At 47.8% G+C, this 15,835-nt stretch overlaps 1 protein-coding gene across 1 annotated transcript in view; it reads left to right on the top strand.

Annotated features, from left to right (window-relative positions):
* LOC311121000 (striatin-like) overlaps positions 1–14,400 on the top strand; it is a gene marked incomplete at its 3' end in the record, with an annotated part of 57,013 nt that extends 42,613 nt beyond the window's left edge. Inside the window, exons 3-5 of the mRNA XM_084195546.1 lie at positions 2,618–2,691; positions 4,656–4,734; positions 14,224–14,400. Of these exons, the coding sequence (XP_084051672.1) occupies positions 2,618–2,691; positions 4,656–4,734; positions 14,224–14,400 (330 nt within the window). The remainder of the gene's footprint in view (positions 1–2,617; positions 2,692–4,655; positions 4,735–14,223) is intronic.
* Between the last annotated feature and the right edge of the window lie 1,435 nt (positions 14,401–15,835).

Here is a 15,835-nt window from a genome sequence, read left to right as displayed (position 1 = left end):
TTCTAGCTTGAGGGTAGAAGCTCTTCAGGGTCTTGTTGGTTCCAGACTTGGTGCATCGGTACCGCTTGCCATGCGGTAGCAGAGAGAACAGTATATGACTTGGGTGGCTGGAGTCTTTCACCGCCTGGTATAGAGGTCCTGGATGGCAGGGAGCTCGGTCCCGGTGATGTACAGGGCCGTACGCACTACCCTCTGTAGCGCCTTGTGGTCGGATGCCAAACGGTTGCCATACCAGGCGGTGATGCAACCAATCAGGATGCTCTCGATGGTGCAGCTGTTGGACTTTTTGAGGATCTGAGGGCCCATGCTGAATCTTTTTTAGCCTCCTGAGGGGAAAGAGGCGTTGTTGTGCCTTCTTCACAACGTGTTGTGTGTGGACCATGATAGATCCTTAGTGATGTGGACACCGAGGAACTTAAAGCTCTTGACCTGTTCCACAACAGCCCCGTCGATGTGGATGGGGGCATACTCGGCCCTCCATTTCCTGTAGTCCTCGATCAGCTCCTTTGTCTTGTTGAGGAAGAGGTTGTTATCCTGGCACCACACCTCCTCCCTGTAGGCTGTCTTATCATCGTCGGTGATCAGGCCTTCCACCGTCATGTCTGCAAACTTAATGATGGTGTTGGAGTCGTTCTTGGCCACGCAGTCGTGGGTGAACAGGGAGTACAGGAGGGGACTGAGCACGCACCCCTGAGGGGCCCCGTGTTGAGGATCAGCGCGGCAGATGTGTTGTTACCTACCCTTACCACCTGGGGGGGGCGGCCCGTCAGGAAGTCCAGGATCCAGTTGCACAGGGAGGTATTTAACCCATCAGAGTCTAAGCCCTGTCTAAACCGGGGGGGGGGGGGGGGGGGTTCTACTAAGCTATACGGAATTGTTTTAAGAAGGTCATAACAAGGATCACTTAGCTATTTTATGTTGAATTTTAAGACCCCTTGAAGTATCAAATATATAAAAAAATGATTTGATAAATAAATTCATTGAATAACAGATTCACTACATGGAACAACAAATATATCAAAAGGAAGTTTGTTCTGATGTCTATCCTACTGTATATCTGAGAGATCTAAGAAAAATCAGGAAACATATATATTCTTTTTTGACATGTATTTAACCCCATATTTTTGGCATTAAACTGTCTCCATAAACACTTCAATAAAAAAATTGAACTGACCTTCAGATGAGTCTTGTGAGGCCTGTGGTCGTCCTAAAGCATATTAGTGTGTAGCCCCAAACTCTTCAGATGCTACAGACAGAAGTTGGCAGATGGGCTGTAACGACTTCAGACGAGACTCACGATTTTGTGGGAAGACTGATTTTTGGGATGTCTCATGGTCCGACAGACACCGCTGTAGCTCGGTCACCTTCCACTGCAGATGCGGAAGTGTTACATAGGCAGATGCGGTGGATTGAAACGCATCCAATGCAAAAACAACAACAACAACATATCTCTAGTTTAAACTGACGGATTTAGATGGGGATTGTTTTATTATTCTAATTAGATTTTGGCGGGACACGGACACTAGGGGGTTAAATAACCATCACATTGCTGTTAAATTGGGAACATCCTGCTTTCTGCTATTCCCAGATATGAAAGCAACCAGGGAAACCTACAAGATCAGAACATTATTAACACCATTATCTCTGTGTGTCGCTCCTAACCCGTTCCCAGAGAGGCGGAGACAATAGTGTTACTGAAATGAACAGACAAATACAGGATACAGGCAGCCTGCAGAACATCATTAATGATGATGAGGAATAAATACAGGCAGCCTGCAGCAGATCATTAATGATGAGGAATAAATACAGGCAGCCTGCAGCACATCATTAATGATGAGGAATAAATACAGGCAGCCTGCAGCACATCATTAATGATGAGGAATAAATACAGGCAGCCTGCAGCACATCATTAATGATGAGGAATAAATACAGGCAGCCTGCAGCACATCATTAATGATGAGGAATAAATACAGGCAGCCTGCAGCACATCATTAATGATGAGGAATAAATACAGGCAGCCTGCAGCACATCATTAATGATGAGGAATAAATACAGGCAGCCTGCAGCACATCATTAATGATGAGGAATAAATACAGGCAGCCTGCAGCAGATCATTAATGATGAGGAATAAATACAGGCAGCCTGCAGCACATCATTAATGATGAGGAATAAATACAGGCAGCCTGCAGAACACCCCCCCCCACCCTTACCCCAGCTTAGACAGGGGCTTAGACTATTATAGGTTAACAGGAATGTGATGGTTAGTTGACAGGAATGTGATGGTTAGTTGACAGGAATGTGATGGTTAGTTGACAGGAATGTGATGGTTATTTAGAGTGCTTCTGAAAGACCATGGGAGGAGTGCCAGGGAACAAGATGGCCTTAGGGTTCTACACACACTGTGTTCCCAAGTTATGTCCCTGATTGAAGTGTGGATAATGTTTCAGCATCTTTTAACAGTTTCTGCTTTCTCTCTCTCTCTCTCTCTCTCTCTCTCTCTCTCTCTGTCTCTCTCTCTCTCTCTCTCTCTCTCTCTCTCTCTCTCTCTCTCTCTCTCTCTCTCTCTCTCTCTCTCTCTCTCTCTCTCTCTCTCTCTCTCTCTTTCTTTTTCTTCCAGGGCCAAGTACCACAAGTTAAGATATGGAACAGAGTTGAACCAAGGAGACATGAAACCTCCCAGCTATGACTCCGGTAGGACTAACGCAGACCCCTCTTTACCTATGGGAGTACTAGATCATAGTGATTGCAGCATTCACATACCTGAATCCTGTCTTGTGTGTAGGCTTTTACACATGTTGAGTGTTGTTTTATCCAATAGTTTCATGATGTCTTTTCCTGAGAACTCTAATGTAATAACAACGCTCTGTATTCACATTTCCTCTGTTCCGTTTGTGTACCTGTTGAATCCAGTATAATTGGCCTCCATGTTAGATTTCCCTCCTGTCTTTAGGGATGTGTCCTCCTCATTATTCCTCATCTTAGCCTGTTCTGTTGATTGAAGGCACCAGCTCTCTGGAAGTGTTGATGAACCGGAGAGGTGTTGGGTTGCGTGTTGCATCCAGTGCCACACCTGCCCGCTGTTCATATGCCTAAATTAGACATCTCTCTCCTCTCCTTTCTCTCCTTAATTACCCAGTTTAAAGACTCTTCTCCTCCTCCTCTCCTCTGTCAAATTACCCAGTTTAAAGACTCTTCTCCTCCTCCTCTCCTCTGTCAAATTACCCAGTTTAAAGACTCTCCTCCTCTCCTCTGTCAAATTACCCAGTTTAAAATACAGTCTCTCTCTTCTCCTCTCCCCTGCCTCTCCTTCAGCTCATTCTCACAACCCAGCCCCCTCATAGACTTCTCATCTGTATGCTAGTATTAAAACGTTTATTACGGTGACCGCGGTAATTTGACTGGCCAATTAGCATAATCCAAAATGACATGACCATCACAGCCCTACTTACTGCTGCTAACACCTTGGTTCTGCTGCTGCTGCTAACACCTTGGTTCTGCTGCTGCTAACACCTTGGTTCTGCTGCTGCTAACACCTTGGTTCTGCTGCTGCTAACACCTTGGTTCTGCTGCTGCTAACACCTTGGTTCTGCTGCTGCTAAGACCTTGGTTCTGCTGCTGCTAACACCTTGGTTCTGCTGCTGCTAACACCTTGCTGCTGCTAACACCTTGGTTCTGCTGCTAACACCTTGGTTCTGCTGCTAACACCTTGGTTCTGCTGCTAACACCTTGGTTCTGCTGCTAACACCTTGGTTCTGCTAACACCTTGGTTCGGCTAACACCTTGGTTCTGCTGCTGCTAACACCTTGGTTCTGCTGCTGCTAACACCTTGGTTCTGCTGCTGCTAACACCTTGGTTCTGCTAACACCTTGCTGCTGCTAACACCTTGGTTCTGCTGCTAACACCTTGGTTCTGCTGCTAACACCTTGGTTCTGCTGCTAACACCTTGGTTCTGCTGCTGCTAACACCTTGGTTCTGGTGCTGCTAACACCTTGGTTCTGCTGCTAACACCTTGGTTCTGCTGCTAACACCTTGGTTCTGCTGCTAACACCTTGGTTCTGCTGCTGCTAACACCTTGGTTCTGCTGCTGCTAACACCTTGGTTCTGCTGCTAACACCTTGGTTCTGCTGCTGCTAACACCTTGGTTCTGCTGCTAACACCTTGGTTCTGCTGATAACACCTTGGTTCTGCTACTAACACCTTGGTTCTGCTGCTAACACCTTGGTTCTGCTGCTAACACCTTGGTTCTGCTGCTAACACCTTGGTTCTGCTGCTGCTAACACCTTGGTTCTGCTGCTAACACCTTGGTTCTGCTGCTAACACCTTGGTTCTGCTGCTGCGAACACCTTGGTTCTGCTACTAACACCTTGGTTCTGCTGCTAACACCTTGGTTCTGCTGCTTCTTCTACTGATGGGTCTTAATGAGGGTACTCCTACATGGAGAAGTCTCTCTGGATTCTACTTGATTGTCAATAAACCATGACACAGCTGTAACGACCCACGATAAGGAGCCATAGAGAAAACCGATCTCTAAGTAGAATAAGACCATGTTGTAGAGTGGTGCTGTGGTTAATGTGGTTAATGTGGTTATTGTGGTTAATGTGGTTCATGTTTCTGTGGTCGTTGCTCAGCAAGTTTCTCTGCATCTCTGTCCCCAGATGACGTGATTGAGAATGAGACTCCTGGGTCCTTGAACAACCAGCTGTCCTGGAAACAAGGCCGTCAGCTCCTCAGACAGTGAGTTACTATACCATACCCCTAACCCTAACCCTGGAAACAAGGCAGTCAGCTCCCCAGACAGTGAGTTACTATACCATACCCCTAACCCTAACCCTGGAAACAAGGCAGTCAGCTCCCCAGACAGTGAGTTACTATACCATACCCCTAACCCTAACCCTAACCCTGGAAACAAGGCAGTCAGCTCCCCAGACAGTGAGTTACTATACCATACCCCTAACCCTAACCCTGGAAACAAGGCAGTCAGCTCCCCAGACAGTGAGTTACTATACCATACCCCTAACCCTAACCCTGGAAACAAGGCAGTCAGCTCCCCAGACAGTGAGTTACTATACCATACCCCTAACCCTAACCCTAACCCTGGAAACAAGGCAGTCAGCTCCTCAGACAGTGAGTTACTATACCATACCCCTAACCCTAACCCTGGAAACAAGGCAGTCAGCTCCCCAGACAGTGAGTTACTATACCATACCCCTAACCCTAACCCTGGAAACAAGGCAGTCAGCTCCCCAGACAGTGAGTTACTATACCATACCCCTAACCCTAACCCTGGAAACAAGGCAGTCAGCTCCCCAGACAGTGAGTTACTATACCATACCCCTAACCCTAACCCTGGAAACAAGGCAGTCAGCTCCCCAGACAGTGAGTTACTATACCATACCCCTAACCCTAACCCTGGAAACAAGGCAGTCAGCTCCCCAGACAGTGAGTTACTATACCATACCCCTAACCCTAACCCTAACCCTGGAAACAAGGCAGTCAGCTCCCCAGACAGTGAGTTACTATACCATACCCCTAACCCTAACCCTAACCCTGGAAACAAGGCAGTCAGCTCCCCAGACAGTGAGTTACTATACCATACCCCTAACCCTAACCCTAACCCTGGAAACAAGGCAGTCAGCTCCCCAGACAGTGAGTTACTATACCATACCCCTAACCCTAACCCTGGAAACAAGGCAGTCAGCTCCCCAGACAGTGAGTTACTATACCATACCCCTAACCCTAACCCTGGAAACAAGGCAGTCAGCTCCCCAGACAGTGAGTTACTATACCATACCCCTAACCCTAACCCTGGAAACAAGGCAGTCAGCTCCCCAGACAGTGAGTTACTATACCATACCCCTAACCCTAACCCTGGAAACAAGGCAGTCAGCTCCCCAGACAGTGAGTTACTATACCATACCCCTAACCCTAACCCTGATAACAAGGCAGTCAGCTCCCCAGACAGTGAGTTACTATACCATACCCCTAACCCTAACCCTAACCCTGGAAACAAGGCAGTCAGCTCCCCAGACAGTGAGTTACTATACCATACCCCTAACCCTAACCCTAACCCTGGAAACAAGGCAGTCAGCTCCCCAGACAGTGAGTTACTATACCATACCCCTAACCCTAACCCTGGAAACAAGGCAGTCAGCTCCCCAGACAGTGAGTTACTATACCATACCCCTAACCCTAACCCTGGAAACAAGGCAGTCAGCTCCTCAGACAGTGAGTTACTATACCATACCCCTAACCCTAACCCTGGAAACAAGGCAGTCAGCTCCCCAGACAGTGAGTTACTATACCATACCCCTAACCCTAACCCTGGAAACAAGGCAGTCAGCTCCCCAGACAGTGAGTTACTATACCATACCCCTAACCCTAACCCAGGAAACAAGGCAGTCAGCTCCCCAGACAGTGAGTTACTATACCATACCCCTAACCCTAACCCTGGAAACAAGGCAGTCAGCTCCCCAGACAGTGAGTTACTATACCATACCCCTAACCCTAACCCTGGAAACAAGGCAGTCAGCTCCCCAGACAGTGAGTTACTATACCATACCCCTAACCCTAACCCTGGAAACAAGGCAGTCAGCTCCCCAGACAGTGAGTTACTATACCATACCCCTAACCCTAACCCTAACCCTGGAAACAAGGCAGTCAGCTCCCCAGACAGTGAGTTACTATACCATACCCCTAACCCTAACCCTGGAAACAAGGCAGTCAGCTCCCCAGACAGTGAGTTACTATACCATACCCCTAACCCTAACCCTGGAAACAAGGCAGTCAGCTCCCCAGACAGTGAGTTACTATACCATACCCCTAACCCTAACCCTGGAAACAAGGCAGTCAGCTCCCCAGACAGTGAGTTACTATACCATACCCCTAACCCTAACCCTGGAAACAAGGCAGTCAGCTCCCCAGACAGTGAGTTACTATACCATACCCCTAACCCTAACCCTGGAAACAAGGCAGTCAGCTCCCCAGACAGTGAGTTACTATACCATACCCCTAACCCTAACCCTAACCCTGGAAACAAGGCAGTCAGCTCCCCAGACAGTGAGTTACTATACCATACCCCTAACCCTAACCCTGGAAACAAGGCAGTCAGCTACCCAGACAGTGAGTTACTATACCATACCCCTAACCCTAACCCTGGAAACAAGGCAGTCAGCTCCCCAGACAGTGAGTTACTATACCATACCCCTAACCCTAACCCTGGAAACAAGGCAGTCAGCTCCCCAGACAGTGAGTTACTATACCATACCCCTAACCCTAACCCTGGAAACAAGGCAGTCAGCTCCCCAGACAGTGAGTTACTATACCATACCCCTAACCCTAACCCTAACCCTGGAAACAAGGCAGTCAGCTCCCCAGACAGTGAGTTACTATACCATACCCCTAACCCTAACCCTGGAAACAAGGCAGTCAGCTCCCCAGACAGTGAGTTACTATACCATACCCCTAACCCTAACCCTGGAAACAAGGCAGTCAGCTCCCCAGACAGTGAGTTACTATACCATACCCCTAACCCTAACCCTGGAAACAAGGCAGTCAGCTCCCCAGACAGTGAGTTACTATACCATACCCCTAACCCTAACCCTGGAAACAAGGCAGTCAGCTCCCCAGACAGTGAGTTACTATACCATACCCCTAACCCTAACCCTGGAAACAAGGCAGTCAGCTCCCCAGACAGTGAGTTACTATACCATACCCCTAACCCTAACCCTGGAAACAAGGCAGTCAGCTCCCCAGACAGTGAGTTACTATACCATACCCCTAACCCTAACCCTGGAAACAAGGCAGTCAGCTCCCCAGACAGTGAGTTACTATACCATACCCCTAACCCTAACCCTGGAAACAAGGCAGTCAGCTCCCCAGACAGTGAGTTACTATACCATACCCCTAACCCTAACCCTGGAAACAAGGCAGTCAGCTCCCCAGACAGTGAGTTACTATACCATACCCCTAACCCTAACCCTGGAAACAAGGCAGTCAGCTCCCCAGACAGTGAGTTACTATACCATACCCCTAACCCTAACCCTGGAAACAAGGCAGTCAGCTCCCCAGACAGTGAGTTACTATACCATACCCCTAACCCTAACCCTGGAAACAAGGCAGTCAGCTCCCCAGACAGTGAGTTACTATACCATACCCCTAACCCTAACCCTGGAAACAAGGCAGTCAGCTCCCCAGACAGTGAGTTACTATACCATACCCCTAACCCTAACCCTAACCCTGGAAACAAGGCAGTCAGCTCCCCAGACAGTGAGTTACTATACCATACCCCTAACCCTAACCCTAACCCTGGAAACAAGGCAGTCAGCTCCCCAGACAGTGAGTTACTATACCATACCCCTAACCCTAACCCTAACCCTGGAAACAAGGCAGTCAGCTCCCCAGACAGTGAGTTACTATACCATACCCCTAACCCTAACCCTGGAAACAAGGCAGTCAGCTCCCCAGACAGTGAGTTACTATACCATACCCCTAACCCTAACCCTAACCCTGGAAACAAGGCAGTCAGCTCCCCAGACAGTGAGTTACTATACCATACCCCTAACCCTAACCCTGGAAACAAGGCAGTCAGCTCCCCAGACAGTGAGTTACTATACCATACCCCTAACCCTAACCCTGGAAACAAGGCAGTCAGCTCCCCAGACAGTGAGTTACTATACCATACCCCTAACCCTAACCCTGGAAACAAGGCAGTCAGCTCCCCAGACAGTGAGTTACTATACCATACCCCTAACCCTAACCCTGGAAACAAGGCAGTCAGCTCCCCAGACAGTGAGTTACTATACCATACCCCTAACCCTAACCCTGGAAACAAGGCAGTCAGCTCCCCAGACAGTGAGTTACTATACCATACCCCTAACCCTAACCCTGGAAACAAGGCAGTCAGCTCCCCAGACAGTGAGTTACTATACCATACCCCTAACCCTAACCCTGGAAACAAGGCAGTCAGCTCCCCAGACAGTGAGTTACTATACCATACCCCTAACCCTAACCCTGGAAACAAGGCAGTCAGCTCCCCAGACAGTGAGTTACTATACCATACCCCTAACCCTAACCCTGGAAACAAGGCAGTCAGCTCCCCAGACAGTGAGTTACTATACCATACCCCTAACCCTAACCCTAACCCTGGAAACAAGGCAGTCAGCTCCCCAGACAGTGAGTTACTATACCATACCCCTAACCCTAACCCTGGAAACAAGGCAGTCAGCTCCCCAGACAGTGAGTTACTATACCATACCCCTAACCCTAACCCTAACCCTGGAAACAAGGCAGTCAGCTCCCCAGACAGTGAGTTACTATACCATACCCCTAACCCTAACCCTGGAAACAAGGCAGTCAGCTCCCCAGACAGTGAGTTACTATACCATACCCCTAACCCTAACCCTGGAAACAAGGCAGTCAGCTCCCCAGACAGTGAGTTACTATACCATACCCCTAACCCTAACCCTGGAAACAAGGCAGTCAGCTCCCCAGACAGTGAGTTACTATACCATACCCCTAACCCTAACCCTGGAAACAAGGCAGTCAGCTCCCCAGACAGTGAGTTACTATACCATACCCCTAACCCTAACCCTGGAAACAAGGCAGTCAGCTCCCCAGACAGTGAGTTACTATACCATACCCCTAACCCTAACCCTAACCCTGGAAACAAGGCAGTCAGCTCCCCAGACAGTGAGTTACTATACCATACCCCTAACCCTAACCCTGGAAACAAGGCAGTCAGCTCCCCAGACAGTGAGTTACTATACCATAACCCTAACCCTAACCCTGGAAACAAGGCCGTCAGCTCCCCAGACAGTGAGTTACTATACCATACCCCTAACCCTAACCCTGGAAACAAGGCAGTCAGCTCCCCAGACAGTGAGTTACTATACCATACCCCTAACCCTAACCCTAACCCTGGAAACAAGGCAGTCAGCTCCCCAGACAGTGAGTTACTATACCATACCCCTAACCCTAACCCTGGAAACAAGGCAGTCAGCTCCCCAGACAGTGAGTTACTATACCATACCCCTAACCCTAACCCTAACCCTGGAAACAAGGCAGTCAGCTCCCCAGACAGTGAGTTACTATACCATACCCCTAACCCTAACCCTGGAAACAAGGCAGTCAGCTCCCCAGACAGTGAGTTACTATACCATACCCCTAACCCTAACCCTGGAAACAAGGCAGTCAGCTCCCCAGACAGTGAGTTACTATACCATACCCCTAACCCTAACCCTAACCCTGGAAACAAGGCAGTCAGCTCCCCAGACAGTGAGTTACTATACCATACCCCTAACCCTAACCCTGGAAACAAGGCAGTCAGCTCCCCAGACAGTGAGTTACTATACCATACCCCTAACCCTAACCCTGGAAACAAGGCAGTCAGCTCCCCAGACAGTGAGTTACTATACCATACCCCTAACCCTAACCCTAACCCTGGAAACAAGGCAGTCAGCTCCCCAGACAGTGAGTTAATATACCATACCCCTAACCCTAACCCTGGAAACAAGGCAGTCAGCTCCCCAGACAGTGAGTTACTATACCATACCCCTAACCCTAACCCTGGAAACAAGGCAGTCGGCTCCCCAGACAGTGAGTTACTATACCATACCCCTAACCCTAACCCTGGAAACAAGGCAGTCAGCTCCCCAGACAGTGAGTTACTATACCATACCCCTAACCCTAACCCTGGAAACAAGGCAGTCAGCTCCCCAGACAGTGAGTTACTATACCATACCCCTAACCCTAACCCTGGAAACAAGGCAGTCAGCTCCCCAGACAGTGAGTTACTATACCATACCCCTAACCCTAACCCTAACCCTGGAAACAAGGCAGTCAGCTCCCCAGACAGTGAGTTACTATACCATACCCCTAACCCTAACCCTGGAAACAAGGCAGTCAGCTCCCCAGACAGTGAGTTACTATACCATACCCCTAACCCTAACCCTGGAAACAAGGCAGTCAGCTCCCCAGACAGTGAGTTACTATACCATACCCCTAACCCTAACCCTAACCCTGGAAACAAGGCAGTCAGCTCCCCAGACAGTGAGTTACTATACCATACCCCTAACCCTAACCCTAACCCTGGAAACAAGGCAGTCAGCTCCCCAGACAGTGAGTTACTATACCATACCCCTAACCCTAACCCTGGAAACAAGGCAGTCAGCTCCCCAGACAGTGAGTTACTATACCATACCCCTAACCCTAACCCTGGAAACAAGGCAGTCAGCTCCCCAGACAGTGAGTTACTATACCATACCCCTAACCCTAACCCTGGAAACAAGGCAGTCAGCTCCCCAGACAGTGAGTTACTATACCATACCCCTAACCCTAACCCTGGAAACAAGGCAGTCAGCTCCCCAGACAGTGAGTTACTATACCATACCCCTAACCCTAACCCTAACCCTGGAAACAAGGCAGTCAGCTCCCCAGACAGTGAGTTACTATACCATACCCCTAACCCTAACCCTGGAAACAAGGCAGTCAGCTCCCCAGACAGTGAGTTACTATACCATACCCCTAACCCTAACCCTGGAAACAAGGCAGTCAGCTCCCCAGACAGTGAGTTACTATACCATACCCCTAACCCTAACCCTAACCCTGGAAACAAGGCAGTCAGCTCCCCAGACAGTGAGTTACTATACCATACCCCTAACCCTAACCCTGGAAACAAGGCAGTCAGCTCCCCAGACAGTGAGTTACTATACCATACCCCTAACCCTAACCCTGGAAACAAGGCAGTCAGCTCCCCAGACAGTGAGTTACTATACCATACCCCTAACCCTAACCCTGGAAACAAGGCAGTCAGCTCCCCAGACAGTGAGTTACTATACCATACCCCTAACCCTAACCCTAACCCTGGAAACAAGGCCGTCAGCTCCCCAGACAGTGAGTTTCTGTACTGTTATTTTATTGTGATGGATTATATTGACATGGCCCCAACACAACTAGGGAATATACAGGCAGGCTGCTAAATCCCGAGTTACAGCCCAACTCTACAGAGGACATCATGACCCCCCTACAGAGAGGCGTTTTCCCCTTTGAAGCTTTACCATTATTTATTTTGATTCATTTTACCTTTATTTAACCAGGCAAGTCAGTTAAGAACAATTTCTTATTTACAATGACGGCCTACACCGGCCAACCCCGGACGATGCTGGGTTTGACCATTAGGGCCCCAGTCAAAACAGTAGGCTTTAAAGACTGGTCAGTGTGTGGTCTGCATGGCAGTGCCAGACTCCGACTCTTTGTCTGAGAGGTGCCAGACAAAGAGCAGGCAGGCAGGCAGGCAGGCAGGCAGGCAGAGACAGACAGGCAGGCAGGCAGGCTGGCAGGTCTAGCACTGTTGTTACTGTTGTATCACATTACAGAGTGTCAGTGTACCAGCTGTCTTTAACATAGTTGACATTGATTATTACAGAGTGTCAGTGTACCAGCTGTCTTTAACATAGTTGACATTGATTATTACAGAGTGTCAGTGTACCAGCTGTCTTTAACATAGTTGACATTGATTATTACAGAGTGTCAGTGTACCAGCTGTCTTTAACATAGTTGACATTGATTATTACAGAGTGTCAGTGTACCAGCTGTCTTTAACATAGTTGACATTGATTATTACAGAGTGTCAGTGTACCAGCTGTCTTTAACATAGTTGACATTGATTATTACAGAGTGTCAGTGTACCAGCTGTCTTTAACATAGTTGACCTTGATCATTACAGAGTGTCAGTGTACAAGCTGTCTTTAACATAGTTGACATAACAGAGTGTCAGTGGACCAGCTGTCTTTAACATAGTAGACATTGATCATTACAGAGTGTCAGTATACCAGCTGTCTTTAACATAGTTGACATTGATCATTACAGAGTGTCAGTGTACCAGCTGTCTTTAACATAGTTGACATTGATCATTACAGAGTGTCAGTGTACCAGCTGTCTTTAACATAGTTGACATTGATCATTACAGAGTGTCAGTGTACCAGCTGTCTTTAACATAGTTGACATTGATCATTACAGAGTGTCAGTGTACCAGCTGTCTTTAACATAGTTGACATTGATCATTACAGAGTGTCAGTGTACCAGCTGTCTTTAACATAGTTGACATTGATCATTACAGAGTGTCAGTGTACCAGCTGTCTTTAACATAGTTGACATTGATCATTACAGAGTGTCAGTGTACAAGCTGTCTTTAACATAGTTGACATTACAGAGTGTCAGTGGACCAGCTGTCTTTAACATAGTAGACATTGATCATTACAGAGTGTCAGTATACCAGCTGTCTTTAACATAGTTGACATTGATCATTACAGTGTCAGTGTACCAGCTGTCTTTAACATAGTTGACATTGATCATTACAGAGTGTCAGTGTACCAGTTGTCTTTAATAATATAATTTTAATTTAATATGCCATTTAGCAGATGCTTTTATCCAAAGCGACTTACAGTCATGTGTGCATACATTTTTACGTATGGGTGGTCCCGGGGATCGAACCCACTACCCTGGCGTTACAAGTGCCATGCTCTACCAATTGATCTACAGAGGTCCACAGTTGACATTGATCATTACAGAGTGTCAGTATACCAGCTGTCTTTAGCATAGTTGACATTGATCATTACAGAGTGTCAGTGTACCAGCTGTCTTTAGCATAGTTGACATTGATCATTACAGAGTGTCAGTGTACCAGCTGTCTTTAACATAGTTGACATTGATCATTACAGAGTGTCAGTATACCAGCTGTCTTTAACATAGTTGACATTGATCATTACAGAGTGTCAGTATACCAGCTGTCTTTAACATAGTTGACATTGATCATTACAGAGTGTCAGTGTACCAGCTGTCTTTAACATAGTTGACATTGATCATTATGCGTTAGAGGACACCAGTGTAATGATGCTGCCTGCCTGCCTGCCTGCCTGCCTGCCTGCCTGCCTGTCTGTCTGTCTGCCTGTCTGTCTGTCTGCCTGCCTGCCTGCCTGTCTGTCTGTCTGTCTGTCTGTCTGTCTATAAATATAAATAACCGTTAGTTTGTCCTGACACATCACTTCTTCTGTGATTTAAAGGATATCTTTACTATATCTGACCCTAAGTTTCCACTCCTGTGTGATGTTGTTAATTGATCCAAACAGCAGCCTGACTCAACTGGCTGTAATGGGAGCCGTAGGGACAAGCTCCTTCTAATCTAAAAACACTCACATCCGGTCTACTTTCTATCTCGCTCTACTCCAGGTATCTTCAGGAGGTAGGCTACACAGACACCATCCTGGATGTGAAGTCTCGAAGGGTGCAAGCCCTGCTGGGTCTGGCTGGAGACGGAGGGGGGAGACCTGGGGAGAGGACAGCCAACGAGCCCCCTCTGGTCAACGGAACAGACACCTCACCTAAAGGCACGGGCACCAGAGGAGGGTAAGTTAACACACCTCACTGTCAATACACACACAGGATGGTGCCCCCCACAGGATGGTGCCCCCCACAAAAAAGTATTTGATCCCCTGCTGATTTTGTACGTTTGCCCACTGACAAAGACATGATCAGTCTATAATTTTAATGGTAGGTTTATTTGAACAGTGAGAGACAGAATAACAACAAAAAAATCCAGAAAAACACATGTCAAAAATGTTATTAACTGAGTTGCATTTTAATGAGGGAAATAATAATAATAAATAATAATATGCCATTTAGCAGACGCTTTTATCCAAAGCGACTTACAGTCATGCGTGCATACATTTTTTTTTTTGTGTATGGGTGGTCCCGGGGATCGAACCCACTACCTTGGCGTTATAAGCGCCGTGCTCTACCAGCTGAGCTACAGAGGACCACAAATACGTATTTGACCCCCTCTCAATCAGAAAGATTTCTGGCTCCCAGGTGTCTTTTAAACAGGTAATGAGCTGAGATTAGGAGCACACTCTTAAAGGGAGTGCTCCTAATCTCAGCTTGTTACCTGTATAAAAGACACCTGTCCACAGAAGCCATCAATCAATCAGATTCCAAGCTCTCCACCATGGCCAAGACCAAAGAGCTCTCCAAGGATGTCAGGGACAAGATTGTAGACCTACACAAGGCTGGAATGGGCTACAAGACCATCGCCAAGCAGCTTGGTGAGAAGGTGACTGTCTCCTGAGTGGCGCAGTGGTCTAAGGCACTGCATCGCAGTGCTAACTGTGCCACTAGAGATCCTGGTTCGAATCCAGGCTCTGTCGCAGCCGGCCGCGACCGGGAGACTCATGGGCGGCGCACAATTGGCCCAGCGTCGTCCAGGGTAGGGGAGGGAATGGCCGGCAGGGATGTAGCTCAGTTGATAGAGCATGGCGTTTGCAACGCCAGGGTTGTGGGTTCGATTCCCACGGGGGGCCAGTATAAAAAAATATGTATTCACTAACTGTAAGTCGCTCTGGATAAGAGCGTCTGCTAAATGACTAAAATGTAAATGTAAAAAATGTGACAAAAGTTGGTGTGATTATTCGCAAATGGAAGAAACACAAAATAACTGTCAGTCTCCCTCGGCCTGGGGCTCCATGCAAGATCTCACCTTGTGGAGTTGCAATGATCATGAGAACGGTGAGGAATCAGCCCAGAACTACACGGGAGGATCTTGTTAATGATATCAAGGCAGCTGGGACCATAGTCACCAAGAAAACAATTGGTAACACACTACGCCGTGAAGGACTGAAATCCTGCAGCGCCCACAAGGTCCCCCTGCTCAAGAAAGCACATATACAGGTCCGTCTGAAGTTTGCCAATGAACATCTGAATGATTCAGAGGAGAACTGGGTGAAAGTGTTGTGGTCAGATGAGACCAAAATGGAGCTCTTTGGCATCAACTCAACTCAACTTTGGA

The sequence above is a fragment of the Coregonus lavaretus genome, assembly GCF_964263955.1.
Source record: "Coregonus lavaretus genome assembly, contig: HAP1_SCAFFOLD_1374, whole genome shotgun sequence".
Classification (NCBI taxonomy): Eukaryota; Metazoa; Chordata; class Actinopteri; order Salmoniformes; family Salmonidae; genus Coregonus; species Coregonus lavaretus.
The sequence above is the reverse complement of the archived record's forward strand: the minus strand, read 5'-3'. Positions and strand labels throughout refer to the sequence as shown.